The sequence below is a fragment of the Plectropomus leopardus genome, chromosome 12 (genome assembly GCF_008729295.1).
Source record: "Plectropomus leopardus isolate mb chromosome 12, YSFRI_Pleo_2.0, whole genome shotgun sequence".
Lineage (NCBI taxonomy): Eukaryota > Metazoa > Chordata > Actinopteri > Perciformes > Serranidae > Plectropomus > Plectropomus leopardus.
The window spans coordinates 4,479,008-4,506,522 of record NC_056474.1 but is presented as its reverse complement, the minus strand read 5'-3'; the positions used below and the strand labels follow the sequence as shown (position 1 = coordinate 4,506,522).

At 38.0% G+C, this 27,515-nt stretch overlaps 2 protein-coding genes across 5 annotated transcripts in view; both read right to left on the bottom strand.

Annotated features, from left to right (window-relative positions):
• The window catches only part of LOC121951533 (microtubule cross-linking factor 1), an 87,854-nt gene extending 74,783 nt beyond the window's left edge, over positions 1–13,071 (bottom strand). For 3 of the 4 annotated variants that reach the window (XM_042497894.1, XM_042497897.1, XM_042497898.1), the window contains exons 1-3: positions 10,462–11,855; positions 5,240–5,464; positions 3,385–3,543 (exon numbers count right to left, since the gene is read on the bottom strand). In XM_042497894.1, the coding sequence (XP_042353828.1) occupies positions 3,385–3,543; positions 5,240–5,464; positions 10,462–11,313 (1,236 nt within the window). In that variant the 5' untranslated portion in view covers positions 11,314–11,855. Of the gene's footprint in view, positions 1–3,384; positions 3,544–5,239; positions 5,465–10,461; positions 11,856–12,988 lie in introns of those variants that run through there. The other variant, XM_042497896.1, reaches the window with a different exon arrangement.
• A 1,725-nt stretch (positions 13,072–14,796) lies between these two features.
• Positions 14,797–25,534, bottom strand: rab12 (RAB12, member RAS oncogene family). The gene is made up of 6 exons (XM_042497819.1): positions 25,146–25,534; positions 23,995–24,055; positions 20,029–20,167; positions 19,345–19,434; positions 18,908–19,012; positions 14,797–18,011 (listed from the first exon to the last, which is right to left on the bottom strand). Exons 1-6 carry the CDS (start codon positions 25,369–25,371, stop codon positions 17,904–17,906), a joined length of 729 nt encoding a protein of 242 aa, XP_042353753.1. The 5' UTR covers positions 25,372–25,534; the 3' UTR covers positions 14,797–17,903.
• Between the last annotated feature and the right edge of the window lie 1,981 nt (positions 25,535–27,515).

Genomic DNA, 27,515 nt, shown 5'->3' with positions numbered 1-27,515 from the left:
TCCTGAACGTAAGCGCACATTAGCAGGTGCTGAATGAGCTGTCTGCACGGACATGCCAACCAGTATTAAAGATGCACTCATCTGTAACATGAAACCTCTTTATTCAGTGTTTTTACTGGTTTAAATCACCTAGTCCTTTTGTTTGGAAGAGAATTTGGCTCCTGGTAAAAACCCTCTGAACAATGACAGGGTTTCCTACACATACATTAAACTGTGGTGGCCCCATAATTAATCTGCCACCACGGAGGATATCTCTTTGTTTCAGACTTTAAGAGTAACTTTCTTTGCAATGACCATACTGAACTGACAAAGTTTTCCAATGACTTAGAGTTTCTAGCTGTTGCGACCAGCCGAGAATGGCTGTTTCAGGATTAGGAAGAAGATCTGCAGCGAGAAAGTTTGACAGGAAAAGTGGCAAAAGATCATTTAAAAAACTAGTCCGGTGGATTTCTAAAACCTAGTGTAAATCCAAAGGAGTGTGGGGGATTTCCTGCTTCTCACTGCATTACATTACACCTGGGTCACAATTTACAAGACCTAATTAAAGCAAGAAGGAAGAAGGAACAACCCTGCAGTCCAGCTGAACCACATTCTTATCAGTACGACGAGTTCCTCCTCCGAGGTTTATCTCTGTGACTGAGAAAGAGCAGAGGGCTGATGCTTCAATTCATTCATTTAAATGCATCCTGAACTAAAAGCTTGTAAACACTCTTATCATCCCCTGCGATCAACAATGAAGAGAACAAACAGGTCGCCCGCTGTGCGTTACGGATTCACGGGAATTAAAAACTTCAAAAATGAGCACATGGTGATTAAACAACAGGAAAAAATCCTGGACAAATAAAAATCCTCAATGCAACAGAATGAAAATACTGGGGTGCTGCATTACAAAACACACGCCGAGAGACACGGCGTCACGTGACACAGTGCAGATTCAGAGACGGCTTGTGTTTTTCTGGGACAAACCTCAGGGGAACACAAAAAAACCTGCAATCATTTGGAGCAGCCGCTATCTCTCAGCCTCTCCGCTACTCCCTCGCCTGTTTCTCTGTGTACAACAGAGTCTATGTCATCTTACGGTCCTTTGTATCGCAGCACTGCTCAGAACTGAGGATCTGGAGCCACCGCCAACACTACAACTGCTGCGCAAATTAAAAAACTCCTCATGTGCAGCGTCCTCTCACTTTCACTCTGACTGTGCGACAATCGTTATCTTCCGAAAAGGTTACCAGTGTCAAGCGACGGCAACAAAAACTGGAGCTTGCATTTGCTGCATTTGCACGTCCGCGCTACACACGGCTCTTCTGTCTTTGTCCGAGCACGTGCAGCTCGGTCAGATAAGCTGCCTTAAAAAAAAACAACAACGGTGCAAACACTGATAGTTTAGGTCATAAACTGGCTCAGAATATCAATTTTTTTAACCAGTGGAAGACCTATTTAGAGAGGCGTCAGGTCTTATGGAGTCACTGTGGCACAAACTGGGAATCAAACCAGCGGCACATGACACTCAAAAAGAAGTGTCTCCTGATGCCAAAAGAAAGCTCCTGCATACTGGCTGGTCTGGTATTAGCCTACTTTCTCTTTGCTGCCAGACGGCATGTTACCTGCTGATGTCAAAATCGATTTAGTCTAAGCAGCTGAACCCTGGCGGCACTGAGAATAGCCTCCGCTCATCTCATTACCTGCAGCAAGACTTTACTTCAAACACTCTCTCCACTGCGCAACATGAGAGTAGCACTGATACAAAAGCTCACAGACAAAAGTATGAATTCTACGGTTTAACTGTAAAAGGATGCAAACATCATCAGTAGCTCGCAGCACAAATATTATATCGTCTAATGCCAAATGAATTAATCTGAAATGTTTTATGTTGTGTGTACATCCACAGCTACAACGCAGCTGCTGTAAGCTAAAGAGGGATGACGTTCTGTAGTGAAAATTCACTAACAATGTTAACACATAAACTCGGGGTCGACAGATTATCGGCCTGGCTGATTATTGGGGTCGATATTTGGCAATTTGAGTATTATCTGTATCGGTATTTTATTTTCAGGATAATTTTTGGGTGCTTTTGGTCTGTTTTAGATAGGACAGCTTAAGCGTGAAAGAGGTAGAGAGGGGAAGACATGCAGAAAAGGGCCAAGGCCGGAATCGAACACACAGCCGCTGCAGCGAGGACGTAGTGTCTGTACATGGGGTGCCCGCTCTACACTCTGAGCTACTGGGCAACCCTGGTATTTTATTCTAATGATCGCCGATGAAAAATTCAATTAAAGTGCAGAGAAAGTGTCAGCCTGGAAGGAATTTTACTTTGTAAAACCTCAGGGAGTTTTTTTTACTTATTCAGTTGCTGGGAATTTTATGATGTATATGATGAGAAAAGTTTCAGTTTTGATTTAACATTTGTTAAAGGCATTTAAACAAAGTTTTGTGTTGATTAAATACTTCTTTGAGTAAAAGTAAGCACGCATTATCGAGAACATGTACTTAAAGTATTAAAAGTAAGAGTATACAATATTAAAAAGAATACTAATAATAATTTAGTCCTGTGGAATAAATTAAAAAATGACTGTGATGTTGATCAAAAATAGTTGCCAACAAATTCTCAGTCAGTCTGCAAACTGATTAATGGACTAATCGTTTCAGCTGTTCTATAAACTGTTGGGTCATTTCTAACAAAGTGTAACATTTTATAAATTCATCTTTATGTTAATCTATGCAAAAATCTGAATTATAGTGACTAATGCTGTCAGATAAATGACACGGTGGCAAGTATAAAGTGGCATGGCAAGAAAATACTCAAGCAAAGTACATTAAATTCGTACTAAAGTAGAGTACTTGATTAAATGTACTTCATAGTCCACCTCTGGGTAGCATGGAGGTGTTGAAAATAACATACATGTAAACTAGAGAAAGTCTGTGCATCACTGCACAGAGCAGTTGTTTTCTGAAGGCTGTCAGGGAGCATCTGAATGATTGATGAAATGAATTCAGTGCAGTGACTCTGCTGATCAGGCCAGTGATCGTCATTGATCCCTCTGTTTATATGCAGCACTGTGTAGCAGCTGATGGCAGGAAGGAGATTCGTCCTGCACACACAGCATCTTCACCAACATCATTTCTTACAGTCACATCAACCACAGCCGTCACTTTCACTGCTTCTCTGATGACGACCACAACTCACTCTCAGTTCTCAGCATCAACGTTCACTCCCCACAAGCAAAAGCAGATTCTTGAGATCTTATTTCTGTGTGCATCTTATGCATAACAGACCATTAGCATCTACCAAGATACAAAACCAGCTTTGTGTGCGTGGAAGCAAATGTTTTCCCATGACCTGCAGCAGCCTTGTATCAAAAAGCTTGTCCGTGATCATCCTCTCACCTCTTTGGTCCTCTCCAGCTCGTTGTGCAGCGCCTGTTTCGAGATCTCCACCTCGATGATCTTCTGTCTGAGCAGCTCGTTCTCGTCCTCGGCCCTGCTGCGTTTGTCCTCCACGCTCTCCAGCTCGTTGTGCAAACGCACCGACACATCTTTGGCCACCTGAGATCACAGGGACAGAAACGGTGAAGGACAAACACATGCAGTTCAAACAGACAATAAAAATAAGTTTATGAATATTTGATGACACGTGCCTCACCACATTTATGCACTAATATGTGGCCTCATGAACACCAACACGCATTCATGCACACCAAGTTAGACCGATATATCATGCAGATGTCTGCGCCAAAACCAGGATGTCACACACATTCATGTATTTGTGTTGATTCACCATGTTAGAAACATATGCTGCCGCAAACTGATTTCATATTTGTGGCACTGGACCGTGCATTAGGAGCACTGTTGGAATATCTATATCATCAGGTTATGCGTTGGACCACATTTTCATAGCACAGAGCGTATTCAGAAAGTGAGGCACAGTAAGAACGAAACTTAATCATTAAGAGTCTAAAAGTTCACATTCACTCTCCTCTGAAGCAGCTGCTACTCTTATCCATCGATCTGACCTGATCAGCTGTGACCAGACTGATCAATAACCCACCCCCCAACTCAAACCCCTAAAACTCATGACGAGCTACACCTGCGTTGCGTTCACAGACCCGCAAAAATATCCGTATTTACAAGGCAAACAAAATGAGCAAAAGCACACAAGTTTTTAAAAAAGTCGCATAAAGTTTCTGATTCTTTGAGCAACACTGTTAAAACATCTATGATTGAATAGCTTTGGAATTTGAGCTGTTAACTGGTTAAAACTTTTGGAGATGCCACCTTACTATTTTTGATGTTTTATGGACTATGGGATACATCCCTAAACCACAACAGAATAATCAGTAAAAAAATAACTTAACTGCAGCCCTAAATCACCCGGAATGAAAATATATCTCAGTATTTTTATTAATCTAATTCCCACTTGGATTTATTGTAAATCGATTATTCATTTAGTGTGATACTGTTTCCCATAGTTCAGCCAGCACTTAAAAGGTGCTGTGGGCCACTACTTAAAGAAACTTTTAAATCAGTTAAAAAATATATTTATTTCATTAGTCTGGGTTCAGTGGAGAGCTTTAACGTCTTTAAGAGGCTGTTTTTAAAAGCTTTACCAGTTTGCAATGATAAGATTCTGGGGAAATACTTGCAAAATTGTAGCATGAAAGTTGCTGAATTTAAAAACACTGAATAAAAGCACAGTAAGTAGTTGTCTATGGAGGACAATAGATGCCCAAATTAAATATAAATTAAAAATAATATGCAATTAAATGCACCAAAAACATTATTAAAAATAAATCTAGGAGATAACTGACTGAATTTAAGTCACATCCGCCCTTATTTTCATAATGAAGAAGAAACACAAAAAAGAACATTACACAGAAATAATAAGTTTAGGGTTATACATGGGGGGAAATGTATGCGTAAAGTTATATCAAAATAAATAAATACATTAAAAAACTTAAAAATAAATATATTAATTTAAAAACAAGTAAAAATGTATGCAAAAATATATTAATAGGGGGATTAATACAAAGGTAAATATCAAGGAAGCAACATTTAAACAGAAATATAAATACAAGTGCCACTTTATCAAGTAATGCCTAATGCCTAATATAATTTTTGGTACATTTAATGGCACATTAATTTATCGAGTCATTTATCTATTTTTTGGCAGCTTTTGTCAAATGTACTTGGCAGCGGTGGCTGGTCCAAACATAAACACAGACACTGACGCGCTCTCACAAACCTTCAAGTCCTGTTCCAGGCTTCGGAGCAGCTCGCCGTCCACGTGGCCGGTCTGTGCGACCCGAAGGCTCTTCTGCTCCGCCTTTCGCAGGCGGTACTGGAGGATGCGGCAGTTCTTGTTGGAGCGGTCCAGTTCCCTCCGCAGCTCCTGCAGCTGGTAGACCTCCTCCTCCAGGTAGCTGTCTCGCACCTCCTCCATCTCCGCTCGCAGCTCGTCCACTTCATCCTGGAGGACACACAGATGAATGCAAAGTTAAAACCTTACGACCGACTCCACACTACGATAATCGATAATAACGATCACATCCAACACCAGTGAATGCTTTTTGTTCTTTTTTTTCACATCAACTGAAGTTGTCTTTCTGCACTTCAAATAGTGCTGACTCTCATTAATCATTCTGCTTTGCAAACAGCAGCGAATACTTTTAAGTCTTCTGTGTGTAAATTTCAAAGATAATGACTCGGGTTTGTGTTTACAAGAAATAAATACTCCTGCTGGTACAAAGGAGACATACTGTTTAGTGTGTCCAAAATCTTTGGATTTGTGAAGCAGTTTTGGATGAAAAAAAGGACTTAAAGGCACAGTTCCCCCAAAAATCCTGATAATTTATAAGCCTCACTGACAATGACTTTACGTTAATGTACTTCAAACAGTAAACAGTGGGGGTGAGAATCACCAGAGGCCCCACGATAGGATATTATAACTACACTTAAGTCACAATGCAATAATTTTGCGATTTTAAACGTTTTGTAATACGCTGATTATTGTACCAGCATACATTGCAATATCATAAAATGTGATTTATTACCTTTTTTGCAAATCCCCAAAGGAAAACTTTGTCAACATCTGAAAAAGCTATTGATTCTATTCATCTAGGAGGCTACCAAATGTTTAATTTATATTTGCAATATTACTAATTTATATAATAAAAATGTACACTTGGTGTCTGTGCATTGATACAATATTTGCACACAAAATATTACAATACTATGCTATGTCGATAGTTTTTTCATACCTCTTATGAACAGGAAATTACAGTTTACAGCTTGCTTTAACACTAATATATACATTTTCAATAACAGCAGAAGGACTTTTCAGAGGAACATTTTTCTAATCCAACAACATGACTTCTAAGAAACGTATGCATTTCAGGTGTACAGTTTATTAAAAAAGACGACGCATTTTGTAGATTATACTTTCATAGGATTACATACGAGTTCCAGTAATGTAAGTACTCTTAGTGCTGATGATGTAACATCACTAGTTGGCTCGAAGCATCTTTTCTCTCGGACTGGATATATTCATACTATCCTTGTCCTATCAACATGAAACAGCGCGACCTTGATGGACGTAAAAAAGGGGAGATTTATCTGCAGTACAACGGTAGTTTGCTTGGTAACCTCGAGGGTCTCTGTTTGCCTCCATCCTGACGAGTCCGTTTGCTCAGCAGATTTCCCCCGGGGACGGATATTGAAAGGATTTGACTGGCACCTGATGAAAAGACAATTGCAAGCTGAAGGGAGGGAGTGTCAATTAATGAAAGCTACATCTATCCTCGTTTAAAAAAGCACAGGGCCCATTGTTATCCGAGGAGGGCCCCAGAGGAAGGAGCTAATGACCTCACGCAGGGTCGGACCAATCGATGACCAGGTTAAAAGCAGAGCGGCATCCTGGGAGCAAATATATTTAGAGAACGTCATTAATGTTTAGGGAGAGAGTTTATACTGAGTCATCATCAGCACTTAGTCGTCTCTTTAACGGTGTTCAGTGAGGGTGTCTTTACTTAGCAGAGGATGTGATTGATTAATCGACTGTAGGAAATGTCAAAAATAATGCACAACTAGAAATCCTGCCTTACAGCTGCATGCCTCCGAGAACCAATCAAGTCATAAATTTACAGATTATCTTTGTTCAGAGGAGGCAGAGAGAAGACACCCATAATCAGAGTAAAACGTTTGCCTAATATTTAAAAATATCTCAATAGACTTATTCTGCCCTTGAAATATTCATTTCTTTTCTATAATTATTTAAATCAAGAATCTTTAGTTAAGTTGGATGCTCTCTACTATGCTCTGTCATTTATTTTTTTGCAGTATGTGCTTTACTTTAACAGTTATTGTTTGTTTTTACTTTGGATTTGTATATTTAATTTATTTTGGAGACATGATTAAACTAGAATTACTGCCTGAAGATTGTATCCCTTTGCGCAGCCGTCAAGTTGCACTTACAGTTTACATCCACGTCTGTGAAAACGCGGATGCTTCACACACATCGTCCCCCCGGCAGCACACAAGATCTACAGTGTTTCTGCAGAACATTAGGATGCCACAGTGAGGTTGACCTTTGACCTTTTGGATACAAAATGTTATCCCTTCATTATTATTTCCTAATAGGGGTTTTGTGGAAATTTTGTGTATAAATTCTTAAGTTATGGCCAAAAGCATGTTATGTGAGATCACAGTGACCTTTGACTACTAAACTCTAAATGGTTCGTCCTTGAGTCCGAGTGGACGTTTGTGCCAAAATTAGGAAACTCCCTCAAGGCCTTCTTGAGATACCTCGTTCATTAGAACAACCTTAACTTTCGACCACCAAATTCTAATAAGTTCATCATTGAATCCATGTGGAAATTTGTGCCAAATTTGAAGAAATTCCCTCAAGCATTTTGAAATATCACGTTCACTAACAGACGGACAGAAAACCCAAAAACATAACATCCACTTTTTGAAAACACGCTCACCAGTGAAAGTAAAACACAACCCCACATTCACTGTCATTTGGCGTTTCGTCTCTATATTGTGTTTTTTCTGCTTCAGTTTTTTTTAAGCCCCAACCTCACCATAGTGCTGTGGGGGTACGTGGCCCGAGGATGTCCCAGTCACAGAATTTTTTTTAAAGTGTATATCTTTAATAATTTTCAAGGAAAAATGACAAAAATTAGATGGTTTCTGCTTCTTAAATGTGATATTTTGCTACTTTTCTAATTATTGTTATATGTATTTATTGTTATATTTGATGGGAAAATAAATGTTTTGTGCTTATGACTCTTTTTCCAAAAAAAAAAACAGATCTCACCAATGAGTGCTGGAAACTAACAAGGAACACTTTTACAATTTTCTGACCATTTACAGACATTATTGAGTATGACATATTTAAATGTTTTGTTCTGTACAATAAACAATCCAAAAACAAAATGTATTTGTAGTTAACAATAATATTAAATAAGGAAAAGCTGAAAATATGGCAGTGAAATGTTTAGCATTTTAGTTTGAAAAATGACTCAAATTGATTAAATGATGAATAGTGAATAGTTGGTGGTTAATTTTCTGTCAATGCACAATAAATTAATGGACCAGTCATTGCAGCTCTAAAAGAAATTGTTAGTTGCAGCCCCAAAAATCTTGGTTTTGTGCAGTTATGTAAACACAATAACATAAATCCCCTTCACAACCACATCTTTTCTTTCCCTTTTCCCCTCATGCAAAAGAAGCAAAAATACATATATAATCTAAAAAACTGCAACAAAATTAATGTGATAAACATGTTTTTCCAGGAGCAGTGGCTGCAGCAGTGGCGGGGACTCCCAGACATTTTGGGGCAATAGGGGGGAGGGTGAGCCAGAGGAGTTCACCTCAGAGTCCCAGCTGGCAGCCTGACAGCCAGGCAGGAGGGCGTTTGAACCCCACACACACGGGACATCTGACTGTTATCAAGTCCTGTGGGATAAAGCCATTACAGCCCGAGCCAGTAAAGCTGATTAACTCTCTTGTGTTTGCACCGAGCCAGAGAGAGACACAGACATGCGTGATCAAGTTTGAAATAATACTCGGAGTGACATGCAAATAAACCTGTCTCCCAGCTGAAAAAAAAGAAAAAAACTGCAAGATTGTTTGCCGCATTATCTGTTTGCCTCCCCTCCCCAACTTATGGGGATAGCCTACTTAAAACAAGAGGGGGAGGGGGATCCTGCATGAAATCAAGAACCAGCTTCATGCAATGTGTAAATAAAACATTTATTTAAAAAGACACTGCTCACATCAGTCAAAGGAGATGATCTCTGCATAACAGATGCATCAAGAAATGGGACAAAATAACAGTGTTTTTGTCAAAATAGACTTTCTGACTTGACAGCAACAGTATTAATAAAGAAAAAGGTCTCTAAAAGACATGCCAACCTCAAAACCATAACACCTCCATCCACAGTTATAGTCGGTATGAAGGCATAAAAATGTTCATCACAATAAGACACGACCCAAGATGCTGTCTTCATATAGTTTGTTGTTACCAACCAACAATCCAAAACTCAAAAAGAATCAATTTTCTGTTAAATGTGACAAAGAAATGCAGCAAATTCACATCTGAGAAACTGGTCTCTGAAAAATGAATATCTGCCTGACTGACAGTTATTTATCAAAATATAAAGACATTTTAACATGGAGATGATCTCCCAGATGCAACAAGAAAGGGGACAAAATGTTGAGTCTTTCTGTCAAATAACAGACTTTTTTGACTTGACGGCAACAATATTAAAGAAAAAGAAAGTCTAACAGACGTGCCAGGGTGAAGCCATTATCAATAAAACTCCCATCAATAAAGGTCAGACCCACAGGGAAGCCCGGGAAGGGTAAAAAAGACGACATGATGGATGGAGAGTCGACACAGGGGCATCACGGGGATGACAGCTGGGCATTAAAGGACACGCATGGAGATTTTTAAATAATTTAAAACGTTTAGATGATGCTTTCAATTAGAGAGCAGGTGGAAGTTGCTCAAGGATGCTTATAAAACAGGTGACGATGGGGATTGGACCCGAGATTGTCCTAGAAACGGACAGTTTTGGGTCCTCTTTGAGGAACAGCTGGACTGGAGATTAAATGCGAAAAAATGGTGTATTTTAAAGTGTAGATTTTGAATGAGGTGTTCATATAATGCAACTAGGGATGATAATTAATCGACAACTGTTGAGAATTTAATCAAACGTGAAATTTAATCAATCAATGCATAGGCTGTGCAATACTGTCATAATAAATATGCTGCAGTGAGTTTAGACGAGGAAAAAAGCACTTGGCATTGTTAGAAGCTGTTATGTTTTTCTCAAATAGCATTTAATTATTTTCACCAATGATCGTGTAAGTAAAGTGATTATAATCTGCAACCCTTAATGCAACAAATAGCAGCCACGTTTTGCTGCTCTGTAACTTGCTGAGATAACACGGTCCTACCTTGAGGTAGTCGTTTTCGGATCTCAAATCCTCCACCTCCCGCAGCAGCTCCTCCTCGGTTACATCCTTGGTGCCTGGCAGTCTGAAATGTGCGCCTGATGAGGGTTTCTCCAGCTTGTGTTTCTCTCCGTGCGCCCCCGGAGCGAGCTGAGCCTGAGACATGCTTCCCTTGGCGGAGGAAGCCTCGGTTGTGCGCAACGGAGCAGCAGCAGCCGCTCCGGTCGCTTCTGCCCGCAGCGGATTATCGCCTCCCACCTGATCCCGGTCGCTGGAGCCGGTACCGGACTCGGCGTCACTACTAGCGGCCGGTGCCAGCCTCTGCTCGTCCGACAGCGGCTCGGACGGGCAGTCTGACAGATCTGAGCTGCTGTCGGTTTGGCTGACCCGGCCGAGAGGCGCTCCGGTCGGTACACGAATCGGGGATCCATGGCTGATTGGGCCCGGGGAGGCTAGTTTCCCCTTCTTGCCTTTGGCGAGGATCGGACTGCTGGTGCTGTCCGGTTTGATGCTGGCGGTTTTGGGCTCGGCTGCTGCGTGTTGGGGCGCCTTTGTGGGTTTTTTCGCCACAGAGGACTTACTTTTTGCCGTGGCTTGTTTCTCTTTGGCCGCGGGTGTGTTGCGTCTGGAGCTGCGGTTCGGATGGGCCAAGGGCACTGAGGCAGGCTGCTGCTGCTGCTGCTGCTGCTTGTGGAGTTTGGGGGATTTGGGTACGATGGCAGGTGGTTTGGTGGAGCGGGAGTGCACATCCTTGAGGAAAGGTCTGGCCGGGGAAGGCGCTCGGTTCAGTCTCTTCTTCTCCAACTGGTGGTTCTGCGGTTTGGTGTCGCTGCCAGAGCCATTGGAGCTCTCCATTATACACCGACACCGGCAGCAGGAGGGCGACGAAGCAAACGATCAATCCACAGCGCCGCGGAAAATCTCTGACATGCGACACCAGAAAAACAGCCAGGTTGCTCTACCTTCTTCCTTGTGGCGCTGGGGATGCGCATCATGCGCCGGTGCTTTTTCACTCCATCTCGTCTGCATTCACCAGGTTGTCATTGTGGTCCCCGCTGCCTGGAAGAAACGCTGCAACAGAAAAGGGATTACTGGGACGGATGGGATGACGGACAGGTTGCATCTGCAGACTCGTGAGGCTCAAGTTAGACAGAAAGGAGTCAGTCGGAGTCACAGCTCTCCTCCTGCAAACCGGGGCTCAATTTCTCAGATTTACACCCGGTGTTTGTGAGTGCTGGGGCCCCCCGTTTCTCGTACCCCTTCCCACTCCTTCCTATCTGACATGCAAGATCTGCAATCGCTGCGGTGTGAGCCTCGACGCCCGTGATTTTCTGCGGGGCGCATGCGCTGCTGCCTCTCGAGCACCCAAGCACACCCCCTGTTTTCTCGAGGACCAGGCGGGACCAGGTCTGACACGCTTTGGTGCGCATGCCCTAATGACACACACTCTATTGGCTAATGAACACCTTCACGTGCGGCGCAAAGAAGGATTCAGGAGGCACAATACTCACCTTTCCTCGTGGACAACCTTAATTTAATTCAAGAGTTAATAAGAGTTATGAGATCCAGGGCTTTTTCATTTTTCAATTTATCATGCATTGAATACATTTGTTATAAAACTGTTAAATATATGTGTATATATATAATATTGTTGTTAAACTGTTTTTTTACTTTCCAGATTATTGTTAAAAATGTATTTTTATTTCATTTTTTAATATAAAATGTATTGAATAAAGTTGTTATAAAACTGTTTTTCACTTTCCGCATTATGAATTGCAATGAGAAAAATACTAGTCGTTGTTAGGAATTAATATTGAGTACAGAATACTTCATGAATGCTATCATTGATTTATTTTATTCAAAATTAATTTTTATTATATCATTTATTTAAAATTTATTGAACAAATTTGGTATAAAACAAAGTTTTTTAATTTTCCAAAATAATTAGGAATTATTGTCAGAAAATACCTAGTTGTTTAATATTGAGTACAGAATACCTCATACATACTATCATTAAAAAATTGATTAGAATTAATTTTATTTTTTATTTATAATTTACTGAATAAATTCATTGTTATGTTACTGTTTTTTACTGTCTAGATTAATTATGAACTGTGGTGAGAAAAATATAGAGTACACTATACTTAACAAATGCTATGATTAAAAATGTATTAATGAGAGTTGTAAAATTAGTTACATGTATGTTATTATGTCAACATATGTTGTGAAATGTAACTAAGTACATCTATTCAAGTACAAGAATCAATGGAACAACAGGTTATTCGACCCAGTTTTTCTTTTCTTTCTCTCTTTTTTTTAAAGCCTATTCTTAATTTTGGAAAAAAACCACAAAAAACCATATATATCAGATATGGGGCTATTTATAAAACATTCAGGGCTGAGATCTCAGGTGCCAAGGCCTAAAAACACCACTGTGTTTTAATATTTTATATAACACCTTTATAAAAACAAGAGTTTACTGAGTGCTTTGACAAGCAAAGAAAAAACAGAAATGCGTCCAGCCACTTACCGTTGAAGCTGACGCTGCGGATGTACTTGGGCAGTTTCTTCCCTCCTTCCGGATCCATTTCGGGGCAGATGCTGGAGTTTTCGGGACACAGGTCCCTCTGCGTGTTGCGATACGGCCCTGACCTGAGACACACACACAGAGGACAGGTATCATTTACAGGGAAAATTCACACTCGTCACATTTATTCCTTTCAAACACATTTTAAAACATTTTTTCCTCATTCCTATGAAACTACTGTAGAACAATGACAGCAAGTTTTGACATGAAAGTAAAACCCCCAACACCCCCAACACCCATGACAAAACAGTGACAAAAAGTTAAAACTGAAACAAAGAGTGGAAATAAACTGTCATTTAAAACGTCCCAGTCGAGCCGGTTTGCTGCCACAATGACCTGAAAACAGCGACTGACACCCTGAACTATGACCTCTGCACGTCTGCCACCTGCAGAGGCTGCAGAGACGCTCGCTGTCCTCGTCATTTACAGACCAAACCATGTAAAAATCATGCAAATACAATAACTGTCCCTCAAGGCTTACTTCCTGATGCCAACCGGAAAAGTTTTGCGCGGACCTCTGATAACTTTGAGAATGGACACACCACATTTGAAGTCGACTTCCGAGCGAAGGCCCTCTTGAAACTGAAGGAATTATTATTATAAGGGCCGGGCCCCGACCGGTGCGAGGACCCTGTGAGGACCCTCTTGGACCGCTTCAAGAGGGCCTTCGCTGCTCGGGCCCTAAATAAAACTTAATCCACAGGATGAAAAGAATCTTCTTTAAAAGGTATACTTCACTTTGGCAGGTTTTATTTCTGTAATATTTTTTAGCACAAAAAATGTTGATATATTGATAGCATTAAAACTGACCTTTCCATTTTTAAAGATACAAATAAAGTTTTTGCAGAGAAGAAACACTGAACAGGTGAGAGAACCGGGACAGACAGACGACATCGCTCAAAGCTGCAAAATCACATTTGCAGTACAATTATGAAAGAAGACTTCACAAGTAAATTTTCAGTTGTATTTCTGTTTTTCCAAAATGACCACAAATAGAAGTCCACACTTGGATAGTGAAGCCTGACAGTCTCCTGTTGTTAATGTTGGATTGTTTGTGTTTGTGTGTGTGTGTGTGTGTGTGTACTGAAACATTTCCTCCCACCCATGTACGAGACCATTAAAATATCAAATTTTTCACCTGATAAGTCTGCAAAGTTTTCAGTTTTTGAATATGATAAAGCCCTCAAAAAGGCAATCTATTAGAGAAAATAATAATATTTCCTTCAGTTTCAAGACTGAAGGTCAGTGCTCGAGCCCTCATGAAATGACAACATAAACAGGAAATAAATAAATAAAAAGAAGACAGCCTCGTCTCTTCAGGCAGGCCGGTCCAAAGCCGAGGAACCCTGCCGGCAAAAGCACGATCGTCTTTAGATTTCAGCCTCGACTTTCGAACGGCCAGAAGGATCTAAGGTTATGAGCTCGCTCATATGAGGTCAACGTTCCTGCTATGTAGCCTGAGGCCAGACCCAGAGAAGATTTTAAAGTGATCAGTTAAACCTTGAAATCAATTTGAAAATGAACAGGAAGCCAAAGGAGAGAAGCCAGGATTGGGCTGACGTGATAAGAGGAGATTTCAATCAGTTGAACCTTTGAAGTTAAATAAATGCCATTTAAATTTCTGTGTTCCTGGAATCAACTCACGGTCCCCTGAGACGACACACACGCACGCACGCACGCACGCACGCACGCACGCACGCACGCACGCACGCACGCACGCACACAGTCAGAAAATGAAATCCAAACCATAATCTGGTAATAAATATAGATATCTTTAATTGCATTTAATTAGTTCAAGAATGCCACAAGTTATAAATACCACAAATCCGCTTTAGACATGCCAAAATGTTTGACTTTTAACAGGTTTAATACAAAGTACAGTCTTTCATCTCAAAGGATACACATTTCAAATAAAAGCGTTTCTTAAAATGTATATTTAAAACACTTAGTATAAGGCTATTAAAACAAAGACCACAGGGTTAGTGCCAAATGCTGAAAGTCGGGGGGGGGGGACAAATTAAATGTTTCATTCAACAAAACACAAACAAAGTTTGTCATTTCAAAACACAAGTGCTAAAATTCGCTAAGTGAACTTGTCTGGTGGTTTGCCGATGTTGTTGCGATGTGCTTGTATGTCAGTGACTGTCTTGTTTGTTTTGGAGTGAAACGATTCATTTGTTAAGAGTTTATAATGTGCCAGTTTAAGCCCACAGAAGCTTTATTTTAAACTTCCACAAAAAGTAAAAGTGACCAAGAGCAAGTCAGTTGGGTCGTTTTTAATCAGGTCCTTTGAATGGGCTCATCCTTCGTCACCCGCAGACTTTTTCTTCAACAAACAAAAACAAAACAAACAACTCACAGTTAGAATATTGCATTAATTTAGCAAAAAGAAAAGACGGAATAATTAAATGGTCAATAATGTTTATGGGCCTAACATGCATAGCCGTTTTGAATACCGGTCTGTAACAAACTTCCAAATCAAAAATGATAAACTGCTGACCTCCTCTAATAAAACACAAACATCCCCTTCGATTTGATATGAAGACGTTTTGTTTTTGAAATAAATTTGTAGTGAAACTCAAATCAAGTCTGCGACAAAAGCCTGTCAAAATGAGCAGATATGAGCCGATCAAAGTTTCCTGAGTCCTTCAAATACTAAACAAACCATCCGGCACTTTTAACCCCAAAAGAAAGAATCAAAAATCTCTAGGCTGTGTCTGGATTCAGAGGAAAAACAAATACACTTATAGACAATATTAGTAACAAAAACAAAGGCTAAAACCGTGTGTGTGTGTGTGTGTGCGCGCGCAAGCTGCTTACTGTCTCCTCTAAAAGACCAGCAACACACATGGAAACTACATTACCCATCTCTCCTTGCATCTCCACCCCACTTTAAAGAGATCGTTCGGTGGCGGTATGGGGCACTAATCATCGTCAGTATTACGTACAGTACTTGGTGTCCAACATGGACACTAAGAAAGTACTGCTGTGGATGGGCAGCAACAAAATTTATTTTAGCCACCTAAAAAAAAATCAATATTAGTTTAAGTGTACGCTATATTTGAGACTGTTTTTTACCGCTTCAACAGCCTGGTTAAACGGCAAAGTCACATCAGCGCTCTCATCAAAGCCACCAGACTCCAGAGAAAACCAGCGATTTAACGTGAATGACATGAATTACTGAACACGTAAGCTTCTGGGCTACTGATCAGTTGTTTAGTTTGTGTTATTGTGAGACTGTAGTGAATCCAAACTAATCATTTTAAATGTTATATAATGACACTAACTTACTAAATGATTGAAGCAGCAGAAGAGCCGCAGCTCGTGTTCAGTGATGTCAGATCACGATTTTTCTCAGCGGAGTCTGACTTTGAAGAGAGCGATAAAACGGCTTCATTTTTCTGTTGGACACCACTGACCAAACATGCATGTGGGAGCGTGAACGTGTGTACGTGTGAGTAGCAGTAATTAATAACATTAAACTTAACCCATTGTGCAAAACTCACCTAAAATGCATCCAAACCCCAACAGACCATGCCTTTTTTAAAAAATTTTTTTCTTTCTGTCTAACTTTTCCCTCGTCTTATTCCTTATTATTGTTTTTTCTTCTCTTTTCCTCACAGTCCCGTGTTGCTTGTCTGTGCCCTTTTGTGTTTGTTAATCAGTAATATTTGTACATCTATTTTTGCCTTTTGTTTGTTTGTTTTTGTATTAAATATGCTCATATTCTCAGCAAGTGTATGCATTAATTGGTGAAAAAAAAATCACAGTCTGACATTAACATAAAGCAATGAAAGTTTGACTGATATCTTTTTTTTGTTTTATTTTTAGGTGGCTGAAACACCAGCTGACTCCTCCACAACAGCACACTGCTGAGCTTTCGTGTGTTTTTCCAAACTGGCCAGGTGACATCTAATGTTTGTAATAAACTGTCCGTGTTTAAGAACCTCAGACAACCCCGCTTCATTAAATCTGAACTGTCCCTTTAACGAGGTGTGGAGACGTTCAGAGCGACTTAAACGGCAACACTAATCTTCACTAAACTAAAAGCCGTGTACTTTCTGTTTCCTGCGTGTCAGCTTAACTAAGATGGATTGTAGTGCAAAACATTACAATTTATACAAACGTGAAACGAGCCTTTCCGGCCACTTTAACACTTTAAGGCAAAGAAATACAAACTGATATGATCCACCACCACACAACCGCCTACTGCCGGCCGCAAAAACCTGCGCCGTGTCCAGTCATAACAGCAACACTCCATATTTACACCATGTGCTTTTGTTTACCTCAAGTCAACTCGTCACTTGGTAATAATACCAATTAATATAAAACTACTGTACCTAGATCCAGAATTTAAACAAAGCGGAAGAGACGTGAGATATTTTTATCCCTTTTCTAGATAATTCAGATACCAGACCCTCTGACAATGTCAAACTTAGTGTGCAGTATGTGTGTAAAAGAAAACAGGAAGCTCAATTATCACCCTCTGTGTGAAATGTGCAACTGCTACCAGAGGGCTCCCTACCTCCAAGGCACCTGCGGGGCACAGCTAGCCTAACGGTCCGAGGAATGAGGTAGTCTGGGTCAAGTGTAGACAGAGGGGGGTGGTAGGAAGTGGGTGATTCACCAGGCCTAAGTGTTAGTGTCGTTCATGTCATAGTGTACGCTTACGAAACGGGGGGAAGATAATACTGGTTGTAGAGAGTCCATGCATCTTACATCAGCAGTCTGCGAATGCAAACTGCTGCTGTTTGCTGCCCCCTGGTGGCCAGATTGGTGCTCTGCATGTGTGCATGTATGTGTGTGTGTGTGTGTGTGTGTGTGTGTGTGTGTGTAGGATGGGAGACCACTCTGACTCTCAGCAACAGCGCATGCGTGGAGGCGGCAACTCCGGAGGCACTTCCGGTTCAGGCTGCAGAGACAGGACGCTGTTGGAAAGCTCACTGTTGGGAACTTCCAGAGGCATCTGTGGCGAGAGGAGGAAGAGGACGAGTCAGGAAACAAACGGTTAACGGAGCGAATATTTAGGCGGTGTGCTGAAATTGACATCCACAATCAGGGGCGTCGAGGAGCCGCGCTTTAAAGAGCAAAAGAATCACAACATTTTTAAGATATTTCTGTGACTGGTTAAGGTTTATGAAATAGAGAAATGCTCTATAAAAATATTTTTAAAAAAGGGAAGGAAGCTTTTAAATTCAGGTTTCAAACACTGAACAACTCAGGCAGAACAAGAGCCACAAAAAACAGTGTGTACAAAGAAAAACACTATATTTTACTGTAATGTTATTTGATGGAAATTACAAAATGCTGGTTCACAGAGTGAAATTAAAGACAATGCTGTATCGACTCATCTGGATATTATTACACTACTGTACTACTGACAGCAGTTTTTCAAGTCCCAAAAATACCAGAAAGACACTGTTAACAAAAGCCCAAACAATAAATGAGTCAGCTAATATCATCAGCTGTACAATCCCTCCGTCGCACTTTTGTACATACATTTTGTTTTCTTCATATTCTATTTTTTTATTCTATATATTTAAATTGCTTCAATATTTGTTCTTATGTCCTCTTCTATTTAAATTCACTATTTTTATTCTTCTGTTATTTTAATTGTTGTGTCACATTCCTTATATGTAAATGTAAAAATGCCAAAGAATCATTTGCAGTAATTTAGAAACTGAAGTATTTAAGTCACTTTTTCAAATATAAAATGTCCTGTTCTGCAAATTCTTTAACGTCCAAAATCCAGAAAATTCTTCATGAACATGTTTGTTGAATGTTATGCTTTTACATTAAAAATAATCAAAGAATTCATTCTTTAGCAGATTTTTGGTAAAGATTTACTGATAACACACCCACCTTGCTGAGGATGTCATCCACTAGCTTCAGGAAGATCTCGTCAACATTAAAATTATCCTTGGCACTAGCTTCGCAGAAACGCATTCCACTTATTCGGGATGAAAACTGCAACGCAAACACAGAAAAATCAGCTGAGAACAACTGAATCCTTTCACAGAAACTTAACTAAGCTGAACATAACTGGAAACCTCCTGAAGAAGCCTGCTGTCTTTTAATTCAGTCGAATTTTGGATAAACTTGCTGCTACATTACACGTAATTGCAGTTTCTCAACGACAATCCACAACTCGCTTAAATTTCAAAATGTTCTGCTCATAATACCAATATCTCTACTGTTCTGCGTCCTCTTTAGTTTCCTCATCTGTTCACATGCAAAGAAACAGCAGACGTGGTTTGGTCACATGATGGTGTACGGGAGCAGTTTTGGGTGAAACTCACCCTCTCTCCTTGCTGTCTGGAGATGACACGATCAGACTCGCAGTCCAGCTTGTTCCCGACCAGCAGAAGCTCTGCCTCCTCTGAGGCGTACTGACGCAGAACAGAAAGAGGAGGAGACGTGTCAGGACATCTTTAGCCCCCAATAAAATGCAGAAGTAAAGCCTGTAGTTCAGCATGAGGAGCCAGCAAAGCTCTGACGCACGGCGAAAAATGTGTCATCCGGCAGAGTTTCACTGGAGGTTCATCTACACACACCGCTCACACTGTTAGAAGATCCTTTATTAGTCCACAGGGGGGAAATTCACAATTTCACAGCAGCTATGAGGTACGAAGAAATATAAGCAAAAGAATAGCAAAAAAATGATTACACATATAAAATTAATAAAATATTAAAAATGTTAGATCATAAAAAACAAGGTGCAAAAACAGTAATATAAATAAAATAAAATTACAATGTGCCAACAAAAACGATCTAGAAAAAAATATAAATATACAAGAAAATATGTAAACTAATTGCACATTCAGATAATTGCAAAAAAAAAAAAAAGGCAGGCGATAAATTGATGAAGTATCCCTTTAAATGCCAGATGCACAGCAGAGTTTTCTGACACGTCTGGGAAAAAATAAGGGCAGACGAACACACCTGAGGAGGACACACAAAAGGCAAATTTTCAGCTTGTTTACCTTGTCTATCATTTTCATCCATTTGGGGAGGTCGTCGAAGGTCTCCTGCTTTGTGATGTCATACACCAGCACGATTCCCTTGGCGCCTCTGTAGTACGCTGACGTGATGCTGTTGAACCTCTCCTGGCCAGCGGTGTCCCTGGAGGACATGACTGATAATTAAAGTCTGTGCAGGAACTTCTCTGAATACCAAACAGCTGAATGATCTGATCAAAAGGATTTTTTCAGTCATTAAAGGAATACTTCACCCAGCAAAAACACAATATGCACATCAACTACAATTGCGTGAATTGAAGTAAACGGGGGACGCGTTTAGAAACACCGAAACTTTATCTGAACATCGGCTCAAAACTCAACACAACGTGTTTAGTATCATGCAAGTCTGATTTTTCCAGTCGGACTTCAGAGCAAACATTCGTATCTGCAGGTGAAGTATTCCTGTAAAGATGACTACGACTAACAGGCGGATACTTTAAGAAAAACTAACATCAGGCAACAAAAGTGGACGAAGAATCAGCTTTGTGAGAAATCATAACTAATTAAATTTCACTGAATCATTAATACATTTTTCATTTTACTTTGAATGCTCTACAATACAAGTCGTCTCTCGGAGACATCATTCATTTTAAAATTTTAACTCCCACTCCGCGTGGGTTCAATCTGATACCTACATTATCATTAGACTCTCGCTAAAAAAAAAAAACTTTGAAGAGCTTTGTTCCTAAACAAGACGTCTACAATATCAGGAAAGAATAACATTCAATGTAAAACTATGTAACACTGTAATTTAACTCCCATTTAACATTTACAAGCAGTATATAAACATTTTATTAAATAGTTTACAACAAACTATAGGTATATATATATATATATATATATATATATATATATATATATATATATATATATATATATATATATATATATATATATATATATATATATATATATATATATATATTGTTAATTCATGTTTTTGTCAACAACTTTAACTCCTCCTGTGGGCACCCAAAAGTGGAGGCTAGTGTATTAGTAAATACTTGTACATATATATAATGTTAGATAATATATTAAAACTGCTGTAATAATGTCAAACACATCTACAGAAGAAAAAAATACTGCACATTAACACTTAAACTGTCCTTATATCTGCTTACAGCTATGCTTTTTTCCATCACCATTTATTAAATGTTTGTATACTGCTAATACTAAAAATATTATATTAACACAAAAAATGCAGCTATTATAGGTTGATCAATAAGAAGTACGGGCACTTGAAACTGAACTAAATAAATAAATGAATTCTACATTTTAACAATGTAAAAAGCAAAAATCTCTCCAAGCTTATGCTATGATTCAGCTGGTGATCTGTGTTAGCAGCAGGATGATGCAGACTGAGTGGCGCTCGCGCTGCAGAGTGACCGTACCTTCACACAGACCGTCTCTCCCGTTCCCGTTGTGAGTCACAGTCGGGCTTACGAGCAGGAGAGCGGACAGAGACACAGCAGCACAACGGCAGGGTTAGGTACGGCCGCGTGTGGCAGTGATGGAGCTTGATGTGAGCAGTTCAACGTGACAGACAAGACACACTGAGGACGGCCATCTTGAACGGACAGGTGACGGGGCGGGCAGGTGAACGGCGGAAAAATGGGAGGATGGGTGAGGTGTTAGTGAGCAGTCGCACACAGTCAACACAGTCACAACCTGTATGTGTGTGTGTGTGTGTGTATATATATATATATATATATATATATTATATATATATAATATATTATATATATATTATATATATAAATATATATAATATAATATTATTAATAAGAATTATTATTATTGCATATTTATTTTTATTAATAATATTTTATTTATTATTATTATTATTATTATTTATAGGTATTTTTCTCACTTATTTATTTATTTTTGCATTGTCTATTTATCTTTTCCCTTTTTTCTTTTTTTTCTCCACTTCCTTTAAAGATGTACACACAAATATACCCAAACATACGTGTACAATATGAATCCTGAACCTTTCACCTGCATGAACATGAATGTGTATGTGAGTCAAATATTTGTTTGTGTGTAATGTTCCTTTTTATACCTGTTAAAAACTCAATAAATATATATATTTAAAAAAAACACACAGTTGCATCCTTAGTCGGTACAAAATATTTCCTAAATCTAAAATGTAAGAAAAGGAGCAGTTCCTGGGCTCAAAAGTCAGCCTGGTCGAGGCGCTCTTTGGGCGGAGATATACTGGGATTAAACAGTCAAAAAGTCTTTCAGACTCCCTGACAAAGGTTTGTATGCTGAAACGCGTGGGGACGTTTTTAAGGTTCGTCATGACCTCGTCGCAGCACCAACGGCATCTTAACTTTTCAACAGAGTGCCTGAGTTTTCTTTTTGATTGTTAGTACAAAATATTTCCTAAATAAAATTTGTGGCATGATAATCAGTTTTTCCAGTCGCTGGACGGAAACATTAGATGATCTCAAGATGAAATTTGAGTCTAGTTAAAGTCACAAGACTCAAGTAGAAGCCTAACAGAATTAAAGTGCTGAAATAACATTATCTCTGTGACGCCGCTGGCGGTTTGTTTGAGCAATAAGACCGATGGATTTAAAGCCATGAATTACAGTACACATCTCCGATTTTTTATAACAACTTAAATATTATCTTAGAATAATGAGGTGAAACAAAAAGGGAATTCGGACCGATTGTCAAGTTACACTACACACTTCCTGTGACCAGCTACTATACAACTGACTATTCACTGACATTTTTAAGTTTTGTACATCAATGGTTAACTGCATGACACTCAGGCCACACTGCCTGTGTGAGCGCTACACGCACGTAGCAGAACCTATTACCTTTTTTGGACGCCTTTTTTAAACAGTTTAAACCATGCTTAGCTGCAGCACATCGAGAGAGTCTCATCTTTTTTGTGTGACACGAGTGGTTTTAAGCAAAAACAGTGGAAATGGTGTTTTATACCTACCTTTCACTTCAGTTTTAATGTTCATATCTGTCACAGACATTAAAAACTATAAATATTTACACTTAAACTCAACTTTAAACTCGACCCGTTTCTGTTTCAAAAAGCCTTCTGACGACTTTTCTTTCAACCAAATCTCTTCAGTTGTTAACGCGAGGCTTTTTATTGTGAAATATTTGCAGGAGCGTGTTGTTGACAATACAGTAGCATAACTCTGTGAAGGGTGTTCGCGCTAATGTCGGACTAGAACAATCAATCCTGCAGGCGTGTCAGATAAAAGCAGACAGAAAAAGCAGAGAAAGTATCACCTGAAAAACTGGATTTAGTGTCAGTCCTGGTTTATAGAAATACAAAGCAAATGTTCTAAATTGGGTGTACCCATATACCAGACGCCATTAATAATTGCAGTAATAATTTTTAGGGTTTCTTTCTCTCTGACTTGATTAGGCTGAGAAATGTGTTTAAAAAAAGACTACAAATGCAAATGTTTAAGTATCATGTGTGTTTTCACTTAAGCATCTACTACATACTTGATGAAGATTCTCAGTCGTCCGGGTCAATCGTTGATTTATACAGAGCTTAGAACTGCTATGTACTATAGTAAACTACACAATACAAATTAGGAGAAAAATACTAAACAACTGCAGTAGGTGACATAACCTGGAGTATAGTTATTAGCCACTTTAAAGAAAGACATGTTGAGTATGATCATGTGCTGCGTCACCTGAAGTTGAAAGTTACATTCTCACTGCAAACACAGGTTTTTAATATGAGACTCTGGATAAAAAAATCTTCCATGGCATGTTAATGGTTGACAAAACATGCAATGGTTATTTTCAGAAACTCTTACTTGCGCATGCATCCACAACAAAGCTGAGATGTAAGCCACCAGTAGTTTTCATGTTAGAGCAGTTTGCAGGATGACAGGACACACACAGGAAATGCACCATGCACTATTTTACCCAATTACTCACCAAATCTGTAGTCTGATCTTCTTCCCTTTCAGCTCCACTGTCTTGATTTTGAAGTCAACTCCTATGGAGGTAATCAAAAAAACACGTGCGGTCACATTCAAGCACAAGCATTTCCTGTGTTGCTTGGCAGGCAGGCAGGGGGGTGTGTGTGTGTGTGTGTGTGTGTATGTGTGTGTGTGTGTATGTCACTTTTACAAAGCAGTGCACAATTGTAGCGATGTTCTGAAATAACAAGAGATTTTGTGATTAGAAAACAAAACTTTCTGAGTGACTGTGAAACTGTTCACTCCCAATATTTAGTCTCTGCAATCAAAGGAAGGTGAGATTAGTGACACGCTGTGACACAGGAATGACAGGGCACAAAGTGGAGCCTGCCATAGCAGCTGCCTGTGTGCAACTATTTTGGGATTGGACACTGTGACTGTTGTTTTGGTCACAGGACTGTTTACCCAATTCCAGATACATCATGTAAGATTAAGTGAATTACTAGCAGCATTTATAATCATGCTGCAGCAATTTGTCACAGGGTACACTTATTTATATATACATATTTTTTAATGGGTTTAATGGGTTGATTAAAGTAATAATGTTAATAATATAAAGTCTTTTATAAAGAAATGTTGAATGTGTCAACTCTTGATAGAAATATGAGAAAGGGCAGTTCAGAGATGGCATTTACTCCCTCATGCCCTAATTTCAATAAACGAAACAGGCTCACCAGAAGTAAATTAAATTAACTATTTAGTGGACAGCTGCAGATGCTTTCCAAGTAGCATGTTACCAAGTCTCCTTCTTACTGTGTTGGGCTCTAAAATCCCTGTCAGACATCGCCTTTAAAAGCCAAAACCTGCTCCAGCCAGGAAAAACACCAGTCCAAGCCTAAAACCGTGTTTGTCTTGCTGCTTCATTGCAACATTGTTTATTTGCTAAGGCAGTTGCTAAAACAGTGTTTCGTTACAGTTAGCTTAAGTTAGCTAGCTGGTACGAGCACTATGACCTCTCTTCAGTCACATTAAACTGTTAAATCGGCTACAACGTGTTTTAAACGTCCAGTTAATGTTAGTTTAGGTGTATTTCATCCAGTAAGTAGACGGAGCCCTGCTAAACGCTGTCAATAAAAAGTTGAAAACAAGCGTCCCTCCTGTGCTCACCTACGGTCGACTTGCAGGCTTCGCAGAAAGTGTCGTCGGTAAATCTCTCCATGATGCTGGTTTTACCGACTCCCCTGGAGCCGATGATGATAATTTGCAGTTTGAAATCAGCGGGTCTGGGAGGCATCTTCCTGCGGCGCGACTGAGCTCCCAAAGCGGGAGACGAGTTCGCGGATCCCGCGCTGCCACCGGCGGCCCTCCGCGGAATGTCATACCTCGAATCCATCAGTAATCCCACATTTGTGATTAACAGAAAAACAGACAAACGCGCCTAAAGTGTCACACAAGCGAAACAATCTGCTATTTCCAACTTTCTTTCGCCTCGGAGGAAGTTTGGGAAAGTTTGTCTCGCGCCGACAGTTGTTGTTGTTCAGCCATTAAAGACCCGAGCCGTCGTGACGTCATTTATCACGTCACACCACGTTTCCGCTTCCGCTGATTATATATATATGATTTATTATTATTTTTTTTTCTAAAACAAAGATTTGTGGTTTGCAGAGATTTCAGAAATAAATGAGGAAAAAATAGATTTCTAAAGATTTTAATTTATAAACATTTAGGTTGAAAAAAGCCACAATGCAAAACATCTTTTCAATATTTTCACCATGTTCAGTTTAATCACTGAGGCAGATTTTTTTTGCCTAATTTTAAATATCTTATAATCTAAGATAAAAATCTTATAATCTAATAAATATTATAGACCCACCACCAATATTTAGCCTTAGCCTATATATATGTGAGTGTGTGTGTGTGTGTGTGTGTGTGTAGATATGTATATAGTAAGATTACAATACCATGTTTGGTGACTGGCTACTAATATTTTAAGTTACATAAAGACAGCAAAATGTTTTTACCAAACTTTTTTATTTTTAGTTTTTTGAAATGTTTCAGCTTTTCCTGAAATGTCTTTCATTTTTAATTTTTCCAGTTAAAGGGTTTGTTGCTGGTATGGGGGATTTGGGATGATTATTATCCAAATCGAGGGTTTTAGGATTTTATATTTATTATATTTGAAATAATATCAATGTAGAATAAATATCAATGTAGAATATATCAGGAAACTTGAGACCCACCTTTTAAGTGAACTTTACTTATTTATTTTTTTAAATTTATTTATTGACTATTTATTTATACATTGTATTATGCTTTACTACATGCATTATTATTTTATTATTTTTAACAATTTTAACTTTTGTTTGTTCTGTTCTCTGATTATTTATCATTTTATCAACTATCTAGATTATTCTATTTATTCTACTTTTTTTACTTTTTTAATTTATTTTACTGATTAATATGACGTTTATTTATTTTTATCTATAGGTTTTATCTTGCCTCTAGTGTTTTTCCTCACTTATGGTAGCGTTTCCTCCGTGATTTTCATGAAAAGTGTTTTAAAAATAAAGTCTAATGGATTGTTCAATAAAAAAAAAAAAATAAAATAAAATAAAATAAAATAAAATAAAATAAAATAAAATAAAATAAAATAAAATAAAATAAATAAAATAAAATAAAATAAAATAAAATAAAATAAAATAAAATAAAATAAAATAAAATAAAATAAAATAAAATAAATAAAATAAAATAAAATAAAATAAAATAAAATAAAATAAAATAAAATAAAATAAAATAAAATAAAATAAAATAAAAAATAAAATAAAATAAAATAAAATAAAATAAAATAAAATAAAATAAAATAAAATAAAATAAAATAAAATAAAATAAAATAAAATAAAATAAAATAAAATAAAATAAAATAAAATAAAATAAAATAAAATAAAATAAAATAAAATAAAATAAAATAAAATAAAATAAAAAAAATAAAATAAAATAAAATAAAATAAAATAAAATAAAATAAAATAAAATAAAATAAAAAATAAAATAAAATAAAATAAAATAAAATAAAATAAAATAAAATAAAATAAAATAAATAAAATAAAATAAAATAAAATAAAATAAAATAAAAATAAAATAAAATAAAATAAAATAAAATAAAATAAAATAAAATAAAATAAAATAAATAAAATAAAATAAAATAAAATAAAATAAATAAAATAAAATAAAATAAAATAAAATAAAATAAAATAAAATAAAATAAAATAAAATAAAATAAAATAAAATAAAATAAAATAAAATAAAATAAAATAAAATAAATAAAATAAAATAAAATAAAATAAAATAAAATAGATGAAGTAAAATAAAATAAATAAAACAATTGCCCGTTTTGGCTTAAAACTGTACCATAGTTCTGTCAAATATAGAAAGATTGGGTCATGCACATATTTTTAATCAAACTCCCTCTGCTCTTACAGTAATCTGCAGCCAGTGTTTCGCGCTAGTGTGTATTTTGTCTGCGGCGGCACCCGTAGCCT

Excerpts from the sequence above, each read along its gene's own strand:
- rab12 (XM_042497819.1), bottom strand. The coding sequence starts at position 25,371 with ATGGATTCGAGGTATGACATTCCGCGGAGGGCCGCCGGTGGCAGCGCG. Across the intron at positions 19,013-19,344 it reads CCAGACAGCAAGGAGAGAGG|TTTTCATCCCGAATAAGTGG; the intron begins GTGAGTTTCACC and ends TTTGCGTTGCAG. Across the intron at positions 18,012-18,907 it reads TGGATGACATCCTCAGCAAG|ATGCCTCTGGAAGTTCCCAA; the intron begins GTGGGTGTGTTA and ends CTCTCGCCACAG.